This window comes from Bombus pyrosoma, linkage group LG6 (genome assembly GCF_014825855.1).
Source record: "Bombus pyrosoma isolate SC7728 linkage group LG6, ASM1482585v1, whole genome shotgun sequence".
Classification (NCBI taxonomy): domain Eukaryota; kingdom Metazoa; phylum Arthropoda; class Insecta; order Hymenoptera; family Apidae; genus Bombus; species Bombus pyrosoma.
The window spans coordinates 4865203-4887164 of NC_057775.1; the positions used below are offsets into that span (position 1 = coordinate 4865203).

At 38.2% G+C, this 21962-nt stretch overlaps 1 protein-coding gene across 8 annotated transcripts in view; it reads left to right on the forward strand.

Moving 5' to 3' along the window:
* The window catches only part of LOC122568315 (protein O-mannosyl-transferase TMTC1-like), a 273776-nt gene that overhangs the window by 187563 nt on the left and 64251 nt on the right, over positions 1-21962 (forward strand). For all 8 annotated transcript variants that reach the window (XM_043727930.1, XM_043727928.1, XM_043727931.1 and 5 more), the window contains exon 7: positions 19669-19858. In XM_043727930.1, the coding sequence (XP_043583865.1) occupies positions 19669-19858 (190 nt within the window). The remainder of the gene's footprint in view (positions 1-19668; positions 19859-21962) is intronic.

Here is a 21962-nt window from a genome sequence, read left to right on the forward strand (position 1 = left end):
ACAATATAGCAAAGCAAGCCTAGCGAAGCAAAGTGCCTAATGAGCCATCAATATCCCAACGATCCTTCCGCCGAATGTTCGAGAAGAACGCCTAACAAACGCGTGGATAGTGGAGACATTGAGGGGCGCCAAAAGAAAGAAAAGATTCATTCCGTTTCGAACAGCGAAGTGCGAAGGGTCTAACGTAACAGCGAAGCAAACACATTCGAGAAGCGTGATTGTTAATTGCTGATCGTTAATCGTTGACTGTTGATCGTTGACTCTTAATTGTTTAATAAGCCTTTTTTTGTTGAACATCAAGAATATTTTTGGGGCACTTGCATCTAACTCCACCTCAATCTCATGAAAAATAGCAGTGGTCTGTCTGACACCATGATCATGATCATTAGTAGTAGGCAGTCGTATTTAACATATGGAATTTCGATAAAAGGCACGTGTTTGCACACAACTGTTCCTACTATCATATCGTTTTCATTTCCAACGAATCGTCTTAAATTATACGTTACGATACAATCCCTCTTCGATCAATCAACCCATTCGCTTCTGATTGCACTCGTTCGTTCAGTGGTCCCGAGGATGTCGAGTAAATTATTACGAAACGGTACAGCTACGCCTTACCTATCCGCCTAGATGGCTGGGCCGGGATTGCACGCCACAAATTATCTGCGTAGAGAACCACCCACTAATTCTCTCGCCTCTTACCGCTCTACCACAGCCAGCACGGTCTTCCACCTTGTACTTCTCCGCCCACCTTTCTGTTCCTAGCGGCGTCTCCTCTCTATCCTCGAGAAATGGTTTCCCCTGGAAGCTGCTTCTGTTTTTTGCCGATTCCTCGGCGCAAGGTTCTCTCCTGCATTCGTGATTGGTTTCTTAGACCATCTTGTTCCTTGACTTTTTTTTGGATCATTTGCCAGATTCTCGTCGCATTGCGTAGATTCGAAATCGACAGATTTCGAGGTCACTGTCGTTTTCTTGGCACAATTAGGAAGAAAAGTACAAGAATTTGACATATTGATTCATTTCACTACGACTAATTTCATGGTTTAACCAAAGGTAAGCCTTTTATCCGCCAAATTACATCCAAATAAGAAAATCAAGAACATTTTTTCATACTTTTAATATCAATGCATCTATATGTCTAAGGAGACATGGCTGGTGTATCAAAACGAGTTATTCTCGCATTGGATACGTGTAATCTGAGCTACGATATTTCCCTTTCCTGCAGTTTCAAAAAAGAAGGATACGTTTTATATATCTGTAAACGATCATATTTGGTAAAAATATTTCGTATCGGTTAACAAGAAATAAAATACAAATAAAAGTAAAATGAAAATAAAATGCAAACAGTAGGCAGTATGCATGTGCGGATCAAATATTGAGAATCGAAGCTTTTAAAATTCACGCGTAAAAATTGCAGTAACTGAAAAATTACAAATTTTTACCCTTTTCAGTCGAACTTTTTTCGGTCCGAAGAACATTTCGGACGAGTAATGGTGTACGATTCGACCGTGGAAACTTTCATCCTCAGATTCTCAAAAGAACAGAGACGAGGAAAAAGTTGAACAAGTTTTTCCTCGTTTGAAGAAGTCCTGTATGTACCGCGTTTTTCTCTTACCGGCGCTGGTTCCCTTCATTGCGCGTTGTGATAGATACAAACAGCGACAATACCGCATCCAGCAAGTGTTATCTCGTGTAATCTGGCAGATGATACGAAGTATTGCGTTTATCTAGCTTGTATATCCGAGACTGTGCATGTATGTTTATATATGTACATGTACGTAGGGCGATGCAACGCGATAGTCATGCAAATAAATCTTGCACGCTCACGTTGTTGAGCTAGTTGTAAACTTTGCTTTGCAAACATGTGTAAGCATCGTTGTACGATTTAGCGAGACCTTGAACTTTGTTGCACACGTATATGTTCATAGGTATAATAATAATAAGTCAAACTGGCAGCCAAGTGGGTTGATGTATTGAATAAATTTAGTTAATTAGAGAAACAATTAATTAATTGAAAAATAAGTAGGTAATTGTTAGACAAGTATAAAACTTGGAATTTGATATTCAGATAGTAAACCACAATTATAAAACACGACATTATCTGCAGCTCGATGTAGTTTCGATATTCTTGATTCTAAATTGTATCATATAAAAATCGATTATCGGACGATATAAAAATTAATAATTATTAGAAAGAGATTGATGAGACAGAAATTAAAATATTTGTACAACGCACGTATTCAAGGTTAAGCCATCAAAAAGGAGAATAGCTTTTTCTATCACTTCTATTAGTTTAGTGAACACTGAGAAAGTTAATATTCGGATCGGATTGTAGAATTTTTATCTGACAATTCGTCCTGGATAAAATACTGTGCTAATGTTTAGCTGCGAAACGCATACTTTATTCGTTAGTGTAATAAATTAAATTTTATGTGGATTTAGATTCGAAACGTATACTAACGAATAATACTTCGAGAAGATTGTTGTATGTAACGAAAATAGTGTATAAAACGATTGAATCAAATGCAGTTAAGAACGATCGATTACGAAATAATTTAGAAACAATGCCCGATGATTATTAATATCAGTGGATGACGTCGATATTATTCGGTTGTAACACAAGCGTATTGCTAACATCGTAATTGCATCACAACAAGATTACGCACACGTGTTTAACGTAAAGCTGTCCTTTTGTTCGGAAAGATTGTGAATTGATTCGACACTATGGTACGCGATGAATAAACTGCTGTTCCATCGCGAATTGATCGTGCAGCCTATCGCGGTAAGTTTCCAAATACAAGTCTGGAAATATTATTGGAGCCGGATATACGCCATTCGAACCATATTGGCACGGTGATAGAGTATCAAGGGCATTCAATGGCCATCAGTAAATATAACGCGGATGATCCTCTTCGCATCGATTCAACGGTATAAATCGCTTATTGACGTTTCGAACGATTTAATCGGCGGTATGCGACATATTGGGCTATTAACACGGAGCGAGTACACTTAATTATTGTTTCCTATTGTTCTCGATGCCAAATATAAAAAATTGCAGCGAATAATATTAAAAGCCTTCTTGCCATGAGATTATCTCTACTTTTGCAGATTATTTCACGCTTGTTTTACATATGTATACTCATCTTCGTAGATTATTGTAAAATAAAAAATATTCTCTTTCGTATTTATTAAATTGGAAATATTAAACATTCCTTTCTCATTCTTTCACTCATTCGAACACCTATACGTCATGCAACCAAATTTATCAACAGTGCGCTAATAAAAATCATCGAATAGAATGTAACTTTCTGTATAAGCAAGCAACGACAGATCTTGGATCGTCTGCAAGGCGTGCACAATACGCGTTTCTCGCGTGAAGTGTATGCACGATGATGAGCTACGATCGTTTCTACGCTTGTTCGTAGCGGGGACTTCGGTTTTAAGCAACAGCGGCGTTATCGTCCCTTGGGTCGCCAGTAATTATTCTCCCGTTCATACCACGGACGAGTCCCGATGCTCGCGTGCACGTTCAATTAAAACGAGTCAGAGGGGGCCAAATTAATACGAGCGCGGTCATTAACGACCAGCGAAGAAAACTCTTCTCTCGAAGAGGAGAGCAGCTCTCAGCGAGGCTGTAGTGCGACACAGAATAAAGAAAAAGGGGGCGAAAGCGGGTGGTGGTCTCCCAGTCGAGTTGCAGGCAACACCTCTGTGCGCCACTCTTGGCTTCGATCCATTTCTCTTTTCACCTTTACGAGGGGATTGCCGATTAAAGGGGAACGCTGAAACCAGGTCTCCGGCAGGAAACGGTGCAAAATGTAGATATTGCTGGTAATTTTTCATACCGTGGAGCTTCGACTACCAGAATTTCGATGAATGGAATAGATTATCGGAACATCGATAGCAGAAAATTTGGGAATTCCGACCCTGATAAGGAAGACTGGAAACAGGAATAGGAAGAAATTGCTACTGTTTCAAAAATTGTTGTTCTTGTGTGGTATTGATATTTATACAATAATTCGACTAACGACGGCTCTACTGCACTTGGTTTGAAATTTACAAGAGCAGGTGTTAATAATCCTAAGGGAATATTGTTTAGTTTGAATTATGAGCTTTGCAATTTCTTCAAAGATATTAAAATTTTTAAGTTTTGTGGGTGTGAAAGTGAGGTACTTATCGAGGATGTATTGTCGGCAAACTGTTTCTTGCAGATGTGCGGTACTTTGTGCGTCCTAATCTCCGTTTCGTAGTTCATCTCGTTTCGATTTCGATTCTTTGTTTGTTATTGAAGAAACGATACGACAAAGTTGCTTAAGGTCTTGAGGGCCAAGCTCCATATCTTTGTTATAGAGCAGTACGAATATGTGAATGGTTATGTAGAGTAATATGAATCATTTATCTACTTTCTTTCTTGAGCGATCAATTTAAAATTTAAGTTACTAAAACATTTCAGATATTATTTCGTTTATACTTAAAGGGGGGAGTAATAGTTTTGTATAATTGTATAGTATATACATAATTTTGTATTTGTATAGTTTTGCCGAAATTCATTATCCCAAAATTTGTTAAATTCATAGTTAAATAACTGACCGTTTAATTATTGTTCATATTCAATTCTATAAGAAGGGAAAGTGTATGTGACATTTATTATCCTGCTTCGATATTTTTCAATTGAAAGTAAATTATTACATCTCCTGCTTGTGCGTTAATGTATTTGCATTAAAATAATCGTTGTTTGTCCCTCTGTAAAGATTTATGTGCAATTTCATTAAAAAAGAGAGAATTTACTCGCTTTCGTACAAATGAAGGGTTAGCAATGGTATTTTACCTCGCTTTATTTAATGAACCATTAAACATAAAAAATAGTGTATCTCACGACGCTCCTAATAAATAGTTTCCGAGAAAATCGCTTGTAACATTTTCTCCGGGCCATTTTGTATTACTAAACATGCATGCATTAAAATCGAAGTGATTTTTTATTCATCTGGGAAATTTCTCGCGTACAACCATGCCATCCATCGCAGTTAATTTACTCGGATACTCATTAATACCGTACCAACACGTTCACGATCTAAACTGGAACTCCTGCCCTAACATTTTAAACGTTCTCTCTAAACCCATCCCACGCAGCCGGTCGTTACACATTTCTTCCGTCACGGTACGACGTTTAACCACGCGAAACTGCTCCTAAGAATAACGTCCTGCCGTGGAATCCGGTAGATCTGTCGTCGATAACATTTACCGAGTACAATCCTCTTTCTCGTTTTATTTGTCTAACGCGTGCAGCAAGCACGGTCAAGATAGATCTCGACTGCGTTTTGAAACTCGCCATTCGCCGAATCATTCTGATGGATATTCAGACGATACCAAAGACATAGAAGGATACTTTCGTCGCGGGGCGATGATGCGTTCACGTGTGCGCAGCTGGAACGGAATCGATCAATTTTGTAAGATTTGTGTATCAAAGTCGATAATTCGTGCGATGTTTTATGCCAAACTATTTGGCGAATTTTTAAATACTCTCTCGTCTACTTAATGTCGTGAAAATATATTGCCAATTACGAGATTTGACGATGGAGTTACGAGGAAGATCAGTTTCTAGAGGACTTTCTTATTTATAAAAATATATCAGTCTAATGATACAGCGCGTCCCAATTTTTAGAACGATTGCTAGATATCTATAAATTTTCTAAAGTCGCTGAGACTTATTGATTGAGACATAGGGTCCTAATATGTAGGCTAATTTATGATTTTATGATACCTAAATGATATGATAACTTAACATTACGATACGCAGTCTGGAGCAAACGATACGATCAGGATACGTACGCTTAATTCCGTGCGACGATGCAATACATCTCTCATCGGTTTACCGGTAGTCAGGCGAGACGGAAGTGTATCGTGGTCGGCGAAGCGGACACATCCGGTCTGCAAGATTAATTGCCAATAAACCTCCATTACAGGGGCCTCTTCCCGTACTGTCACTCTTCTCGTCCTACATCGTCGGCCACCTACTTCCTATTTCAGATATTCCTCGCCCTGTAACCTAGCTTTTGCTCCGCGAGAATTTCGTTACGTGTTGTGCGCGATGAAACATCGTTACACCGAGGTGGTGAGGTTAAATGCGAACCTGGCTCGTTAATCGGCTGTGATCTCGAATGGATGGTATTTGCTTCTTTGGTGTTTCGTAATGGAAAATTGGTAGAGTGTTTTCGTTTAACGAGTTCGCTGCGGATCCAATTTTCATTACCTACGACATAATATAACGAATAATTACATAAGATAAATAATTTAATACGATGTCCGTCTGTATATCGTATAACGTTACGTATGTATTTGACACATGTGAATCATTATGAAATTTGTTGTCGCAATTTTGCGATTTCTATTTCGTACGTAAACAATCGAATCTCATGCAAGCGAAAAGTACTGCGGTTAGCCAGCAAACGTATTAAGCAAATCTTTAACATTTAAAATTCCTGTAAAAAAATTTGACATAAAAATATTTGCAGAGTGAGAATTCGAAACGACGTTGTTCGCTATAAAAGAGAAGATACGTTGGAGCAAGTATTGAAACTCGGTTGATTATAGTTCAGATGGAGTTTCTTTTTTGTAATGATTGAATTGGATTTAACGACGTCATTAATAATCGGTAGTATAACGTTACTATGCAGCATAGCAGAAGATGATATCGATTTTCTGTGTTTGGCATAGTTAGTCCCTGGCAAGATGACATAATGCATAGAAGATAAGAGACGTAGTTACGGAGTGTAGAGAATTTAGATAAACGTAAAATCAAAAGGCACGCCTAATTAGATTAGCATATTGAAGTTCCAGTACTATAAAAATAACAAAATAAAATCGTGTCGCTATGAGAGGGGCTACTTTATGAAATCGTTTTCTTTGAATTCTTCTTCCACAATAATTTCATAATCGCCCATTTCCATTTGAAACTTGGAAATACATTTTCCAGAGAAGCGGATCCAGCTTCTGTGAAGTACTTGAACGTGAAATAAGCACATACAAAAATCCACGATTATGAAATTCTCTGTAAAAAAGAAAAGGAGAAATAGCGAGCCACGTATACGACGAGGTCCATTTCCTCCGCGACAAGAACAGCTTTCCCGCGATTCGAAGAAAATCTCATAAAAGAAACGGTTATTATACGAGACACTTTGTAGCTCTACTTAGCTTCTTCATTCATCTATTTCCATTCATCCGACAGAGCAAGATTATCCGGTCGAGCTTTGCAGCGCATACAGAGGAAAAATTTCGTTTATCTCTCGCAAATTTTCCACATTATTTCTTCGAAACAGTCTCCGTCTGTATCCATTGTAGCGCGAAGCACGAACTAACGAAAATATTCTACGCTTCCTTCGTTCCCCGCAAGAATTTCATTAACGTTTTTCTCCGGTACGAATCTTCGAACGAACGAAACGCGTTCAAATTTATGCAAACTCTTTCTCGACGTAAACTTGTCCCGTCATCGTGCAGACATAAAATACGAGGCAAAAAGATCGTAACAGCGTACACTACCAACCATAAGTATTTCGACGCTCGATGCGATTTGACCAAAAAGTGGATATTTTTTACAAAGTAACGATCGAAGAACGTTTCTTTGCTAGTGATTCTTTAGTTCTTGCCATAATTGGCATCAAGTACTCTGCTAGATTTAAGCTAAGATGAGGAATACATTACGCAAGTTCCATATCTGTTTTTAACGAGCAGCTGAGAGTTCGTAAAATCTATATAGACTTTTAAAACGTAGGAATCTAGAAACAGTAGCGGGCAACGAATTATTGCGTGACTTTTGCGAAATGAGAATCGCAGCAAATAATTTGTAATTTCAATGTGAATTTTTTATTTTGCTTCAAAATTCATCTCGCATAATCGCAAGAAGTTAGGTAAATCATGTCGTACATCGTAGAAGAAATTTCTACAAATGTTCAAGCATGTATGCACGCTAGCGTGGATCAGTAGAATGTGTCTGACTCAACGTTGTTCGCCGCGTATTCTACTTCAAGTAGCCTCACTCTGAACTCCGTTTAAACAATGATGAATTTCATAATTCAATGCTAGATGACCATCTTTTTTGCAATATTATTCAATCGGTGTTTTATTCTTTCATTTGTTTATAAATTCTCTATAATTTGTTAATATAAACTCCATCCGTTTTATAATATTTGGAGGAGTGCAGGTACTTGTGGACGATAGTGTACACGACTAATTCATCATTGAAAAACGGTTGTGAACGCTCGCGTGTCTGAAAGTGACTGAAAGAAGCACGTGATACTCCGCTCGTGATTAATCTTACTACCAGATCGCGAACACGAGTGGATGCTTAGAAATACAACGCTAGGAATCGATCATTGCATCGTCTACGTGGTCGAGACTCCGAGATCCAACGGGAAATTGCTTTCGTATGAATTCAAAGGAGTACATTGGTCGAACATCAAAGTTCCTACGTGCGAACGGTGGAAGAACGAGCGAGAAAGAGGCTCAGAACTTATCACGTGAACGTCGATTAAAGTTTTCACTTCACACCTGGTTTTACGAATTGCTTCTGCTGTGATTGATCTACACGAATGTCGGAAACGATCAACGTCCATCTTATTTCCTCACCTCGCGCACTCGCCTTTCCGATTAAGCGGTTTACATGCATCGACAAATCGACCTACTGCTTTCCATTTAGCGGTTTAGAAATGGTTTCTGAAATGGGAAAGTAGTTTTCGAATTGGACATATTTTTAATGATAGACAGGAAAGAGAATCTTAAAGATAATATAATATTGTTGGATAATTCTACTGTTCCAATTAATCTAATTAATATCAATATCAATTTAAATATCAATCTTCGTAGAGTAAAAGGTTTTAAACAATTGTAATAATGAAACTGTGTAACATTAAATAGAATATTCATAAATATCAGAATAAAGAAAATAGACTTCAGTTGAAGATTGGCTTAGTAGCTTAGATCTTCTCAAAGACATTTTCTCAAAGATTTAAACGAAGACGTTTTGTTCGAAATTTTTGACATCTTTTCCTGCGTAATAATCTCCTATCGAGTGTTTACTGTTGTTCACTCGAGAACTAGCGAGACTCGCGTATCTTCGAAAATAAAAGCTGCATCAGAATTTCGTTATTCTTGACGTTTGTCTTATCTTGAATCGCAAGATTTCTCTAGCCTCGCGATATATCAAATTCTATGTAAAATACCTACACATACGATTTAATCCCTAATCCGGAGCAAGTCAAATTTAAACACTTTAGAGATCTCCAGGATGTTGATGCCTGTGGTTATACATTTGGCTGCGGGATTCCCACAATTTCAGGCTCCTTCTCGTGTCGAGGGCTATTTCGCATTAAGATCAACTTGTCACGGGGGTTCACTTGACAAATGTTTCCACTTAGGATCAGGATCTTGATGGCCATGAGGTTTGTCTACTGCCAAAATAGACTAGGCGTTAGGGAGCACTTAGTATTGAAGTCTGTAATGTGATCAAAGTCAAAGTAACATGCTCGTCCCATGGTAATGGATGTCTCTGTTCCCACTCTTAACACGTCGATTGTCACGATGTCTATCGGTGACTTACGTTTGACAAATGTTTGAAAATCATTAGAATAAGATAGATTTCATAGACTAAAATGGTTTTCCATGATATGAATGACTTATACAATAGTTTCTCATTTAACTCTCCTGGTTACATTATTAAAAGATTGACTCGACACGTTGTCTAAACTGCACCAATTGTTTAGACGATGAAGTAACTCACGAGATTCAAAACTCGTAAAAACACTAGGACGTTTAATAAAAATGGAACAGACAAGACGTCGCTTATTCAACAAGCAGGTAAAGGTTTGTCCAAATCTGTCTGGTGCTACTTTGTGAAAAGGTCGACTCGTCTTTTACGATTAACAAGCCAAGTATTTCTGATATCTTGTCAACCAATATTCTTTACTCCTGCATTCGTTAGTCACAGTATCTCGCTAGAATTACCCAGACGTTGAATACATAAAGTGGGATATGAAACTTAAGAATGACACAACTGGCTGAATGCTAATACTTCGTAATAACGGTGCATAACGTACGGTTATTACGTTGCAGAATAGCTATGCACATTGTTCAAATTTCGCTACTATAAAACTCGAAGCGCGCGCGCTCATAATACGCGTACGTGTCAGGAATATCTCTCCGCTTTGCTTGCCGATTTGTATTCCAATTTCAAACGAATCCAGCGAAAAGCTACCTGTTAGAGCCTTCCAGCTTCCCACGGAACCGTACTCTTATTCCCTCAATGGTAATCGAGTTTAACGATGGAAAGATAGGAAGGAAACATACGGGACTCGTAGCTGCGAGTTCTTTCAAAAGGAATGTCTCGTGTGCCTGGAACTATAAAACGCGACTGATAAGTAAAAATTAAAACTCGTGTACGGGTTATGGTCATATCCCTCCGTTTGTTTTTTTCTTTTTTTCTTTTAAGCGAAACATTGAGTTTGCATGCAGTATCACGCATCGCGCGTCCTAATGACGAAACTTTCCGAAGCTCTTACAATTAGTAGCCTCGTCTTCGCGTGCAATGCTCGAAGCATAAAGTGGATTAACAATTTCGACCTAGGAAGCTGCAGTTATCGTAACAATTTCAACGCGTCGTGGAACTACGAAAGTTTCGTTTTACCGGTTCGTTTCAATTTTTAATACAGCAAAATCATTCGTACGATTGCTACGTTTCTGTGTGTTTCTTTTCAAATTGAGAAACAACGTATCGAAAAAATGGAGCGAGAAACTTGCTCAAATTTTAATCTGCGTACGCTCAGTCAACGTTGTACGAATAGAAATCATATAAAAAGGTTGGCGTACTTTTACCCTCGCCGCTAAAGATGGAACAGAGATCTTTTTTCTTACTCGATCCAAGAAATTTACAATCTGTTTTACATTTCAATTTCCAATCCTATTCCTGAACTGTGTACGTTAAAACTTTATCGCGCGTTTCCGCGTTAAATCGAAGCTATACAACTCTGTCAACGCGCCACAGTTTCAAAATTAAACAAAACTGTACATTGAATTTTATTTAGTATTTTAACGACACGGCAATGCTTTGAAAGGAATTTTCTAATTGACGCGCGAGCTGCGAGTATGTTCATATAATTGAACCCAGATATTCGGATTATTACAAAAGAATTTCATTTTTTCCTCTACGGCAGGACGGACTTTATCAAATTAAATCTTCACCGGTTCCGTAATTCATGTTCCAAGTAAATTAAATCCTGCGAACGCGTGCCGCGTGTCTCCTGTATGTGTCTGATCATTTCTTTTTCTTTGTTCCTTATTTTTACTATCGCGCGTTGAATATTTACTGTAATGTGCAATCACACCTCTGCCAAGCTACAAGAATTTAAATCACGGGTTCATTTAATTCCAGAACCTACGATTGCTTTGAAGCATCTCTGCCGCTAAACAATTTTCCCAAGAATTTTCCACGTTTTTATCGAATTTATTTAAAAAAGTGGAATGTTTAAGAAATATGCGATATTTAATAACGTCTTCGAGCTAAAAATTATCTATCTCTGTTTCGTTCATGCTTTTCCTCTTTAGGAAGACTTGTACTTCTTGTATTCTGCGTATTATGCGCTTGTAACGCTATGGATTATACTAAAAGATCAGGAAATTCATGAAATATAAAGTATTTCGCAAATTGAAGGAAGTCGATTATTCGAATCTGTGATTCAGACGATCGATCGATTAACTCTAATTCAATCAACTGGGAAACTAAGAAATACTTTAGAGTACGTTAAAGAACAACAACTTTATAATCAAACAAACTTCCAATTTAATCTATTTCGCACATTAAAAGTCCTCCTTAATAAATTAAAATCTTTTACACCCGTTTCTTATTGAACGCCTTTTTTATCGCAAGAAATCAACACCTGCAGGTTTGATAAATCAATTTCCTCGCTCATGCGTTGCAAGAGCGCACGTTGCCACTGTTCGTTCGCCGTTTTCCCTACGCGTTTGATTCATGCATAGCGCGAAACGAGCGCAACAATATGCATCCGTTCCAAATAACGAGTAAAAGCCTATAAATCCCTGAGTATTCGCGGTGGGTTCGCTGCAATATCCGGTAGGTATATAGGTTTTCGCAAAAATCACGGCCAGTCCGCTTTCTCTGAATGCATGTAAACGTGCACGTCAGTTAGGAATTGTAAAATTGTGTCCGTCACTCCACGTTCCCAAGAAAATCCAGCTCGTTCACGTGATGGTACACGTCGGCCAGCTTGATATATATCCCGAATTATTATTTTGACGTTTCGGGTCAGCCTTTCTTCCTGCATCTTGAGTGTACGTTTCTTAAGCCGTCCGGGTACCATTAATCACGTCAACGAAATAAAAGTGTAGCCTGGGTGCTGAGAAAAATGATACGTCGGAAAAGAGATCGCCTGCCTCCGAGTGGAATACATTATTGTCATTGTTTTTCGCGACACTTTCGCTCGACTCTGCTTTTTTATTGCCAGCCGGAGACATTAATTAGCATGCTGGTGACACGTGAGCGCGCAGATTACGCGTACGGTATCGAGGATTAAGGAATGCTAATAGCGAAAAGAGAGCAAAACGTTTCATTTGAATGGATCGGTGGAAATGCTGTTGCCGGTTGGTCATTGAATTAAGAGACATGGAATCCATGACGTTCTTCAGTTTCCATTTTATTGATAAACATGAAATGAAACAAGGACGTTAGTTCTTTAGTAGTAAAGATAGAATAAAAATAGTACAGTATTATGCATAATATAATAAAAATTAAAGTCAAGTTAGTTATTGTACGAAAAATTTGCAGACACGAGTAATGGGTATAAAAATGAAATTGACTTGGATAGCGAATCTTTAATTATTCCGAGCAATGCATAAGGGATGTAGAAATCCTAAAAATAAATCTATTAGAGATTGTGTACATTTAAGAATTCTTAGGTTATTTCTGAACATCTCGTTCTTTAAATATAGCTTATTTTAACTCATTTAAATTGATGAACGAATTGCAGCATGTTGTATATATAATGTGTCTGAAGAATTTTAAAGAAAAGTAAAGTAAAGTTTTAATTAATTGGTTAGTGAACGGTAATCTTTTTTCAGTTTCCCTGGATTCGTTGTGTCAATACCACGTTACGTCAATGTCGAAATTTCAAGAAAAATGAATTGCCAAATGAAACGTTCCTTGATAGTATCGTTGGAGAAGAACGTTTAAATGGAATTCTTCCATAAATATTAAAACGCTTCCTGAGGAGTAATATACTTTATAAAGCTTACGTATCTTATTCGTTCTTTATCAAGTAAATTCGGCAATATGTCGATCGATAAGACAATATCGGTTTCATTGTCTACACACAAGATCGTAATCAAACTTCCAGGCGTTTATAAAACAAAAATAATTGTTTTGATTGGTTTACACCAACAAAAAAACGAAGTTAAAATTGCTGACTCGAATGAAGTGAGGCAAAGTTAAGGGAAAACGGGTTTGAATGACCCAAATCGTCATTAAAATACCAGATTGGTATAATAAGACGTCGGACGTGTACAAAAATGTTATAATAATCTTATTCAGTTCGATAGATTCACATTTGTTATCAAACTTACTCCCACTCTGATTTGTAGCACTCTTGATGCAAAAATCGCTTCGTCAGAAGATTTATTTTTCGTTTCGTGTTACTGCCGAAAATAATTGCAACAGGAGCTGCGCATATCATTTTCACCAATAATGTCAGTAAATCGAAATAATACGTTGTTAGCGATGAAAAGAAGAAAGGAGTACGATATATTGTTGAAGGTAAAAGTAAAAACGCAATGGCAACACAAATGTAGTTACGCGATAACATTTTGGAGCTCATTTACAGGACTTAATCTGTAAAAAATACAACCGATAACTATCTTTTTTATATTAATAATTGAAAAACTGCAAAGCTTCAATTACATCATTATCGTAGTACAAGCTAAATATTTAATACCTCAGAAATAGCAACAGAAAAATGCAGAATTCGCATGTTAAATTTTGATGGTTCCATTATACCTTGTGTGGTGATGGTTCCTTATACCATGTGTTATTTAATTAATTTATATTCAATCCGCTTTCACAAAAGGAACACGCGGCAATTTAGAATGTAAAATAAAATTTTTTGACGGTAGGAAGTGTTCTGGCAGGGTATATAAAGATTTTAGATCTTTTATATCCAGGAGCGTCGTGCACGAAGCGTTCTCCATATCGGAGAGCCTTTAAATATTAATCTTCCCCGAAAGAAGAGAGAGAATATAATCTGGCTGTATTTTTCTCTGGTACGCACGATGTTTGCACCAAAAATTCTTTTCCACCGGTACGCGAAGCCAACTTAACCAGGGTAAACAGTTGTTGTGTTCCTTCTAAATCCTTGCGCGTCCCGCTGCTCTACGTGTATTCCGCTCCTGCGCCATTGTAGGTAATATATGGCGGTGCGGTTTGGCATGAGGTCGAGAACGTAATATTTGAAGAACAGACGCAATGTTAAAGCGTTAGGACGGAACTCGTGTTTAATACCAGATATTACCACGAAATGGCGTCCGCGTAAGACTGCCGGAGATTTAATGAAAAGGAAGTGCCATTTGTTAAGGACATTTACATAGATATCCTGTAGATAGAAGTTTGTAATTACTTTCGAAGTGGTGAATTTAGTGCTCTTCGCGGTTTGATTTACATTTAGGTAATCATACGTACGTCGTATCGCGAATGTTCGCTTAATTTTTAGTATCCGGAAATGGGAATAGGAAAATTATCAGGGTAAGTGTTAATTGATCTTCTATTTCTTTTGTATTTACGCCAAACGCTACGATTGTTGTCGTAATTGACGGATGATGGTGTAATTATTATTGGTTTTTATGGACAGACGTATATTAATGTCTAATAAAATATTTACCAAGTCGATGAAAATAATACAGAGATTACAATAAATAGGTATAAATAAATAAAATTGCTTGAAAAAATAGACGAATAAGAGAATTTAGCCTGGTTACCGATGAATTGTTTAACGTTTTACGTGAAAAAAGTATGAGCAAAAAGCTTGATACCTATAGTACGTTTATGCAATACAAGTTTCACAATTAAAATTTTAAGACACTTGTTTCATCGAAAAGTCGCGAAAGATATTTCAGCGAGTAATTCTTAACGATTGAAATACTGAAATGTTACATGGAAGTTCCTTAATTACGAAACTTACCGCGAAACAACAGAATTACAACGGTCTAGTTTATTTCTTCCATGACAAGAACAGTTCCTCTACGACGTCGGAGTAAATCTTATAAAAGAGCTGTCCGCTCCACCGGACTTCACGTAGTTAATTTCAGCTGTATCCATCTATCTTCATCTGGAAAACAAGAACGATTGAACTCGTCTTGCGTTTCAACATCGTTCACTTAACGCCAGATAAAGAATACCGTTTCGCAAGAAATTTCTTCTTTAATCCGACGTAACAAGAAGACAACCAATATTTATTGTATACACTTAAAGCTCGCCCTAAATTCTAAACACGAGCGAGGTTTAAAACGAGCTTTATGAAAAAGATAGTTTAATAAAATGTAGTCATAACAGAGAAAAATTCGTGTTGGCCAACATATCATTCATCGCTGCGCAAACTGGCGAAGGACAATGGGGAGGCGATAAAGTACAAAGCACCTTCACGACGGTGGCAATTCAGAACATTACGAACAATTCTGAATCGACGATGTCCGTGTCTTTGTAACGTTGGAAACGATATATGTGTAATTACTGTCATTTTCTTATGACGTAGGATATAGGTGATCCATTAAATTAACCGGTGACATAACTTCAATGATAAAAGAGGAAACGTGTGGCAATATTTTACCTGTAGCTTACTACCGAGGCAAGATCAAAGTCAAAGTATTAGCTATAACATAGAAAATTAAAAATCAAGAAGTTGCGCGTCTGAAACTGCCGCCTTGAAAGGGCAAACGCAAGATTCATTGTCCCGGGCCAAGTTCGGATCAGTTTACCGTGACGGAAGCCAAGTCGGAAGGTCATCTTTACTCGGCGGGAAGTCGAGTATACCGCAATGCAGTTCAGGACGCTGTATATCCCGTGTACCATGTACCGTGGTCCCATATCCTTCGTCTGTCTCTGTGCACATAATGCTACTAGCATCCGATCTACCTACAAAACTCCTAGTGACTTGAGACAGCGGTTGACCGACGCAAAGAGCAACTTCTAGTTGGATGGCTGGCTAACATCTTTTGTCGAAAAGCAACATGCATAAACGTCAAATTCATTACGGATAGATAATTGTTCTCGTTCGTCTGCAGCATGAAAAGTGTTGATTCCTTTGTTCCAAGTTTGTCTATCTCATAGAGTGTGCATAAGAGAAAAAAGTAAAAACAGGGAACAAAATAATATTCTATTATAGCGTTATTGTTAGTTGGTTGGTTAGTTAAACTGATCATCTACGGTTGGAACCGTAGGTTGAAATCTCTATAGAATTTTAGTTCCATTTCGTAATGAAGAATAATGTTTCTAAAACGTTCCTTTACGCGCATTTCCTCCTCATAAATTTTCCGCCTTCAACGAAACAAGATTTATAATGCAACCTGCGTAACACCTTCAGCCCTATGTACTTATTTGACGTTAAGCTAAAAGTTTCGTAACTAAAAATCAAAAACTAATAGGGAAACTTATGAAACTCCAGTTTGATGAAATATCTTCCGGCGATAAGAACCTATACTGTGTACTTTTAAAGTTGTTCACTGCTCTCGTTTTATACACGTGCCACAAATGCGGGAAAAGAAAGAAACATCTTGATATCGCTATGATTATTAACAGTAAATTGGCGCACCACGGTCCGTGCAACACGGTAATGGTATAATTAATTTAATAAATATTTCATTTAACAAAAATGACATGCGACACGTTTCGTACATTTCTGTACCGTAAATGTTGCCTTCTCGATGAAAGACAACGTGAAACGCTCGCTTGTAGAGAGTTAATAATCCAAAGTAAGGCTCTTTTAAAACAAATCCGGCGACGTTCTATTGTTGAACCAACGTGTATACGTGTGTGATGAAAGCGGGAAATGTTGTACACTGCACTTACGGGATACGCGGGTAGATAACTAGAAAAGGAGCAGTGCCAATTAGCACCCGTTATATTTATATTTTCTTTCGCTGTTCCTCCTGCTCTTTCTTTCCCTCTAGCCCTCTATCTCTCTCCCACTCTCTCTCTCTCTCTCTTTCGTCTCCCGAGTTGTTCGTTAATGCGAATAATCATATTCCTCAGAATTTAGGTACAATGTACCGTGTGATAAACCCAAATGTAATGTACACATTACCTGACTATAATGTGCGACATTATTAAATACAGAAAATGAGCGTAACATACGTGAAACTCATTATCTGAACATGTATGTAAATGGGGACATGTTGAGTGGAATAATGTTCAGCGGTATACGCCACTTTAGAAATAACCTAGCCGAATCTAAATCAGACTTGATACTACGTTGAGTGAAATTATATTTTCAAGTTGCTCACAAATTGTTGTTCTAAATTAGACATTTCTATGTTTCGTTACCCGATGATTTTACCGTATTAAGTAAAATTTGAAAAGAAGCAGTAATTATCTACTTAGGTAGCATCAACTGGATATTTTTCTGTCAGTCAGAGAGCTGTTTTCGCGTATTAAAGAACATTCTAACATAGGAAAATTTTAAGCTGATTCCTTTTCGAATTTTACGAGTTCTATAGAACACGTAGCGATTTCAAACTTTTAGTTGGTAATGTAAATCCTTCCAAACGGAAAATTCTACGCTAAAATAATTTTTACTTCAACCATTCTCTCGAAACTTTCTCCAAGCGATTCCCTTTAACGTCCCATCGTACAATCCTTTTCATCAAGTTCAAACACACACCTCAAAATGGAGGCCATTGACCCTCGTTTTGATATATGTATACTCTACAACAACTCATTACCGATTTTCATAGTACTTTGGCATAGTAACGGCGATTAAAGATCAAACAAAGAAAAAATTAACGACCGTAGGAACGGGCAGGAATATTTAGCGACGCGTGGTGGCTGTCGCGTGCTTTGGCTCGTACACGCCAAACAATAGACTTGCCGAGTAAGCCGCTCGTAGGCGCGACGATACACCGGGGCTATCCTCCTCGAAGATGGCTGAGATGCTTGCGACGGGACGCTCGACCATTATATCGGTGATTATATCGGTGGATGCTGATAGCGGAGAAAATGGAAGCTCCGCGTCAGCATTCGAGGCCAGACTCTTCAACGGCGTTGTAGTTCGACCTCTTCAACGTCGCTGCCAGTCGAACAATACCAGCTGTGAGTATTCGGAATTTGCGCGAAGTATCGTCGACCAATTTACTCCGGGAAGAGAAGATGAAAAATAAGGGGGAAAGAAAAGTTGTTGGCGACAGCAATGTCTTATACGATGAGTCACGAAAGTATTTGAAGATTTATCATGGAAAACTTTTGCGGAATATATTGTGCGTATACGCGAAAGTTTCCTATAGAAGAGGAAAAAGATGATTTGTAGTTGTAGAAAGTTATACAAAGGGACGATTAAATTGAACGGTCGAGCAAGTACCGATGGTAATCGCTTAAGTGGAATGATAAGATTGCGAACTGTGGGTACTTAATGCATTTATGCGTCGAGGATGCTTTGAATATTGGTTAAAATCGATTCAGCTTTGCGCGCTGTGTTTCAGAGAGCTTAACGGTGGAGTATGCGTAACTTGGTTAATGAGACGAGAGCTCTGTTCTTTATGTAGGTTAAGTGGGTTAAATTTTCTGAAGCTATTAGGAAATAAAATTTATATTTCCTGTTTTTCACGTACATTCGTAGTTAATAAAACGAAATAATAAAGTTAATCTGATTTTGGAAATCGGTAAAATTGAAATCAACGATAAGGGTAGTAGAATTTCATTTATATATGAACCTGTCACAGGACAAACAATGTATTATTTAGCTGTGATTTTTGTTCGTGCAATAAGCGTCAGCGGGTGGAAATTTATCTAACCGAACGCTGACTAAAATTTTCTCTAAATAAATGGAGTTCATACGTACCCAGCTCTACTGCAGTGTAAAATAAAAATTCCTTAACAAAAGAATTATCACTGTTTGAAATTTTCAATTACGCGAGAGTACTTTAGTTTAATTGCAGGGAATTTGATCGTGCAAATGTGAAAACACCTTCTTCATTCGCTCCGCTTAAAACTATAATTTAATCCATTATAAAACTTTCAGCAAGATAAGATATGCATTAATTTCGTAATTGCATTTATGCAAGGAAAAAAAAAGCGACCATGCAAAATGTGGTATTTAATGCATTCCCGAGAGGCCTGAAGTTGACACGTCCGACCAAGCACTCTGGCGACGCGTGATTGACGTTTTCGGATAGTAATAAGCCGTACGTGCCAGTAGCATGCCGGCCACACAAGAGTCGTCGTAGCGAAATGCGATTATTTCGCGAATTTCTCGCAAAATCGGATTTTCGTTCGAAATATCAACGTTGCATTTTTGCTACTTTTTTTCTCACCTTTGCTCAATTTTTTGTTTCCGTTCTTCCTTTTACATCGATTTCGAGGAGATATATCGACATCGTTAAAGAGAACCATTCGTTCCTTTTTGATTCCAGATTATTGACATTCTGCTATCTGGCGGCTCTGAATTGCTGGTTACTACTGTGCCCAGCAACGCTGTCTCACGACTGGCAGATGGGATCTGTTCCTTTGGTCGCCTCATTGGCGGATACCAGAAACCTGGCCACCTGTCTATTCTTCGGTGGCTGCTTGATCCTAACTTACAAAGCCTTCACAGATTTCGAGGTAAGGGCGCGAACGACGAATAAAAATTTGCCGGTGAAACTTGCATAAATCGAACGTAAGGTTTGACACGAGTCGAGTTATAACGAGATTGGAAATTAATCCTTTAGCGCAATCTTAGTCTACATATTTGAAAACTGTGAATTTGTAAAACGACAAATATTCGGGCTATGAATTTTTTTTTACAATCATTAGGGCATAAATGCACAGTATTTATCACAGTATTTATCGAACTCGAAATTTCTACGACGCGTAAACTTCAAACTTTCACACGGTGTTGAACCCAATTTTTCTCGGGCTGTTTACAATGGACGCATCGTCACTGGAGCATTTCGCTACCAGCTGTCTTCCTAATACCCGTTAAAGGGCAACGTAACAAAATTACATCGTCCTGGGCTGTGGCCGGCGATTAATAGCGCGAAATTAATAACTCTCTCTGCCTGGTTCTATGTTCACGAAACGCTGCGTTACATTTTCTGGCCGTCAACGTGGTTTGCGAAAAGAACGTTAGCTAATTGAACGGACCTCGGAGTAACAGCTCCCTGTTGCCGATATTGAACACGCTACGCGCACGTAACAACAAGCAAAGTTAAATGACCAGCCAGTTATTGTCCACAAGAAGTCATTCCACCGCTAAACGCTTCGGCCACGAATGCGCCGAGCAACGAACCGCAAAGTTTCGCCGTGGTGGCCGCAGGCGACCCGGCCTATGATGAAGTTGTACTTGCCTCGAGAGTCATAAAGAAAGTTTCGTTGGATGGCACGAGCGGACACATACCTCTGGCGAAGGGAACCCTGTTCACCTTTCCGTTTTCCGGATCATTCATCAGTAATGCAGCTGAGCGTTCACCACAATGACCCCTTTAAGCTTCAGCTGGCAGAGCCACTTTTCTCTAAAGAGGCCGTATCTGTGTTGTTTTAACTTCGTCTTATTCTCTCTCTCTTTTTATCTTCGTGTTTCTATTCTACACCATCCACTGGCATTTGCCAAGAGAATGGCAGGTAGAAACTGGGTGTGATCAAGGCACTGCGTGACACTGTACAGCGACGTTGATGGAACCACAGGGAGAGGATGCCTTCTTCGAAGAACGAGGCTTGTCCTCTTTCGTCGTTGTCGTGATAATCTTTGTGCCTAACATCCGATTTGAAGGACGTTTCTGTAATAACGCCTCTCGGCATTGTTCTCGAGGCTGTATTGTCTGGATTCAGCGCACATCTTTGACACACTTTCGCGCCAAGACAGCGGTTGATGCTACGTGGTTGGAATACAGAGATCGTTCGAGGAACGTTGCGGGGGAGAAGACTCTTGCTTGATCGACAAATGGATTTCCGTTGTAAAAGGTTTCAGCTTTTTGTTCTGTTTATTTCTTGCCAACATTTTCGAGAAATACCCGATTTAAATTTAACATGTCTTCTATTAATGTCACATGTATGAAAGATTTAAGATTAATTTAGATTCAGTCTCTGTACAATATACTTGTTCTACAGTATACTCTGTACAGTACACTTGTTTTTAATTAATGTAAATTCACTAGGTTTTCTTTCGTTTCCCAAGCGTTGAAATCAAGATTAGTTTATTATCTTTTTGGTTTGCCGCGGAGTTAAACCGGTGTTTTATTTATAAAATATATTGTACGGTATTGGAGCTGTACCTCAATACGTTAAATACGAGCAAAATACGTACGGGCAACAATTTTATCACTGGGGATCATTAAATGTTCTATTGTTGATTTTTCCCCAGAAAAATGGGGCCAGTGATCCGATCTTCTGCTTGCAGAAGATATTAAATTTTTCGAAATTCTCTTCCAAATATAAATCTCGTACGTACATAGTCGTTTCTCTGCAAAGTATGATTTACGTTCCCGGTTAATCCTTTAGAAGAGAAGACAATATTTTTACGAAATATACAAAAATATTGCGAGAATATGCAGTATATTGACACAATTCATGTTATAGAAGGAACCTTTTAACGAGATGAATTCCGATTTTAAACAATGCGATGAGATATCGCAAAATTAAAACCAGACTTAACAATGTTGAATTGATTATTCCACGAAATAAAACGCGTATTATATTTAAAGCACAAAAGGCAATAATCTCGATGAAT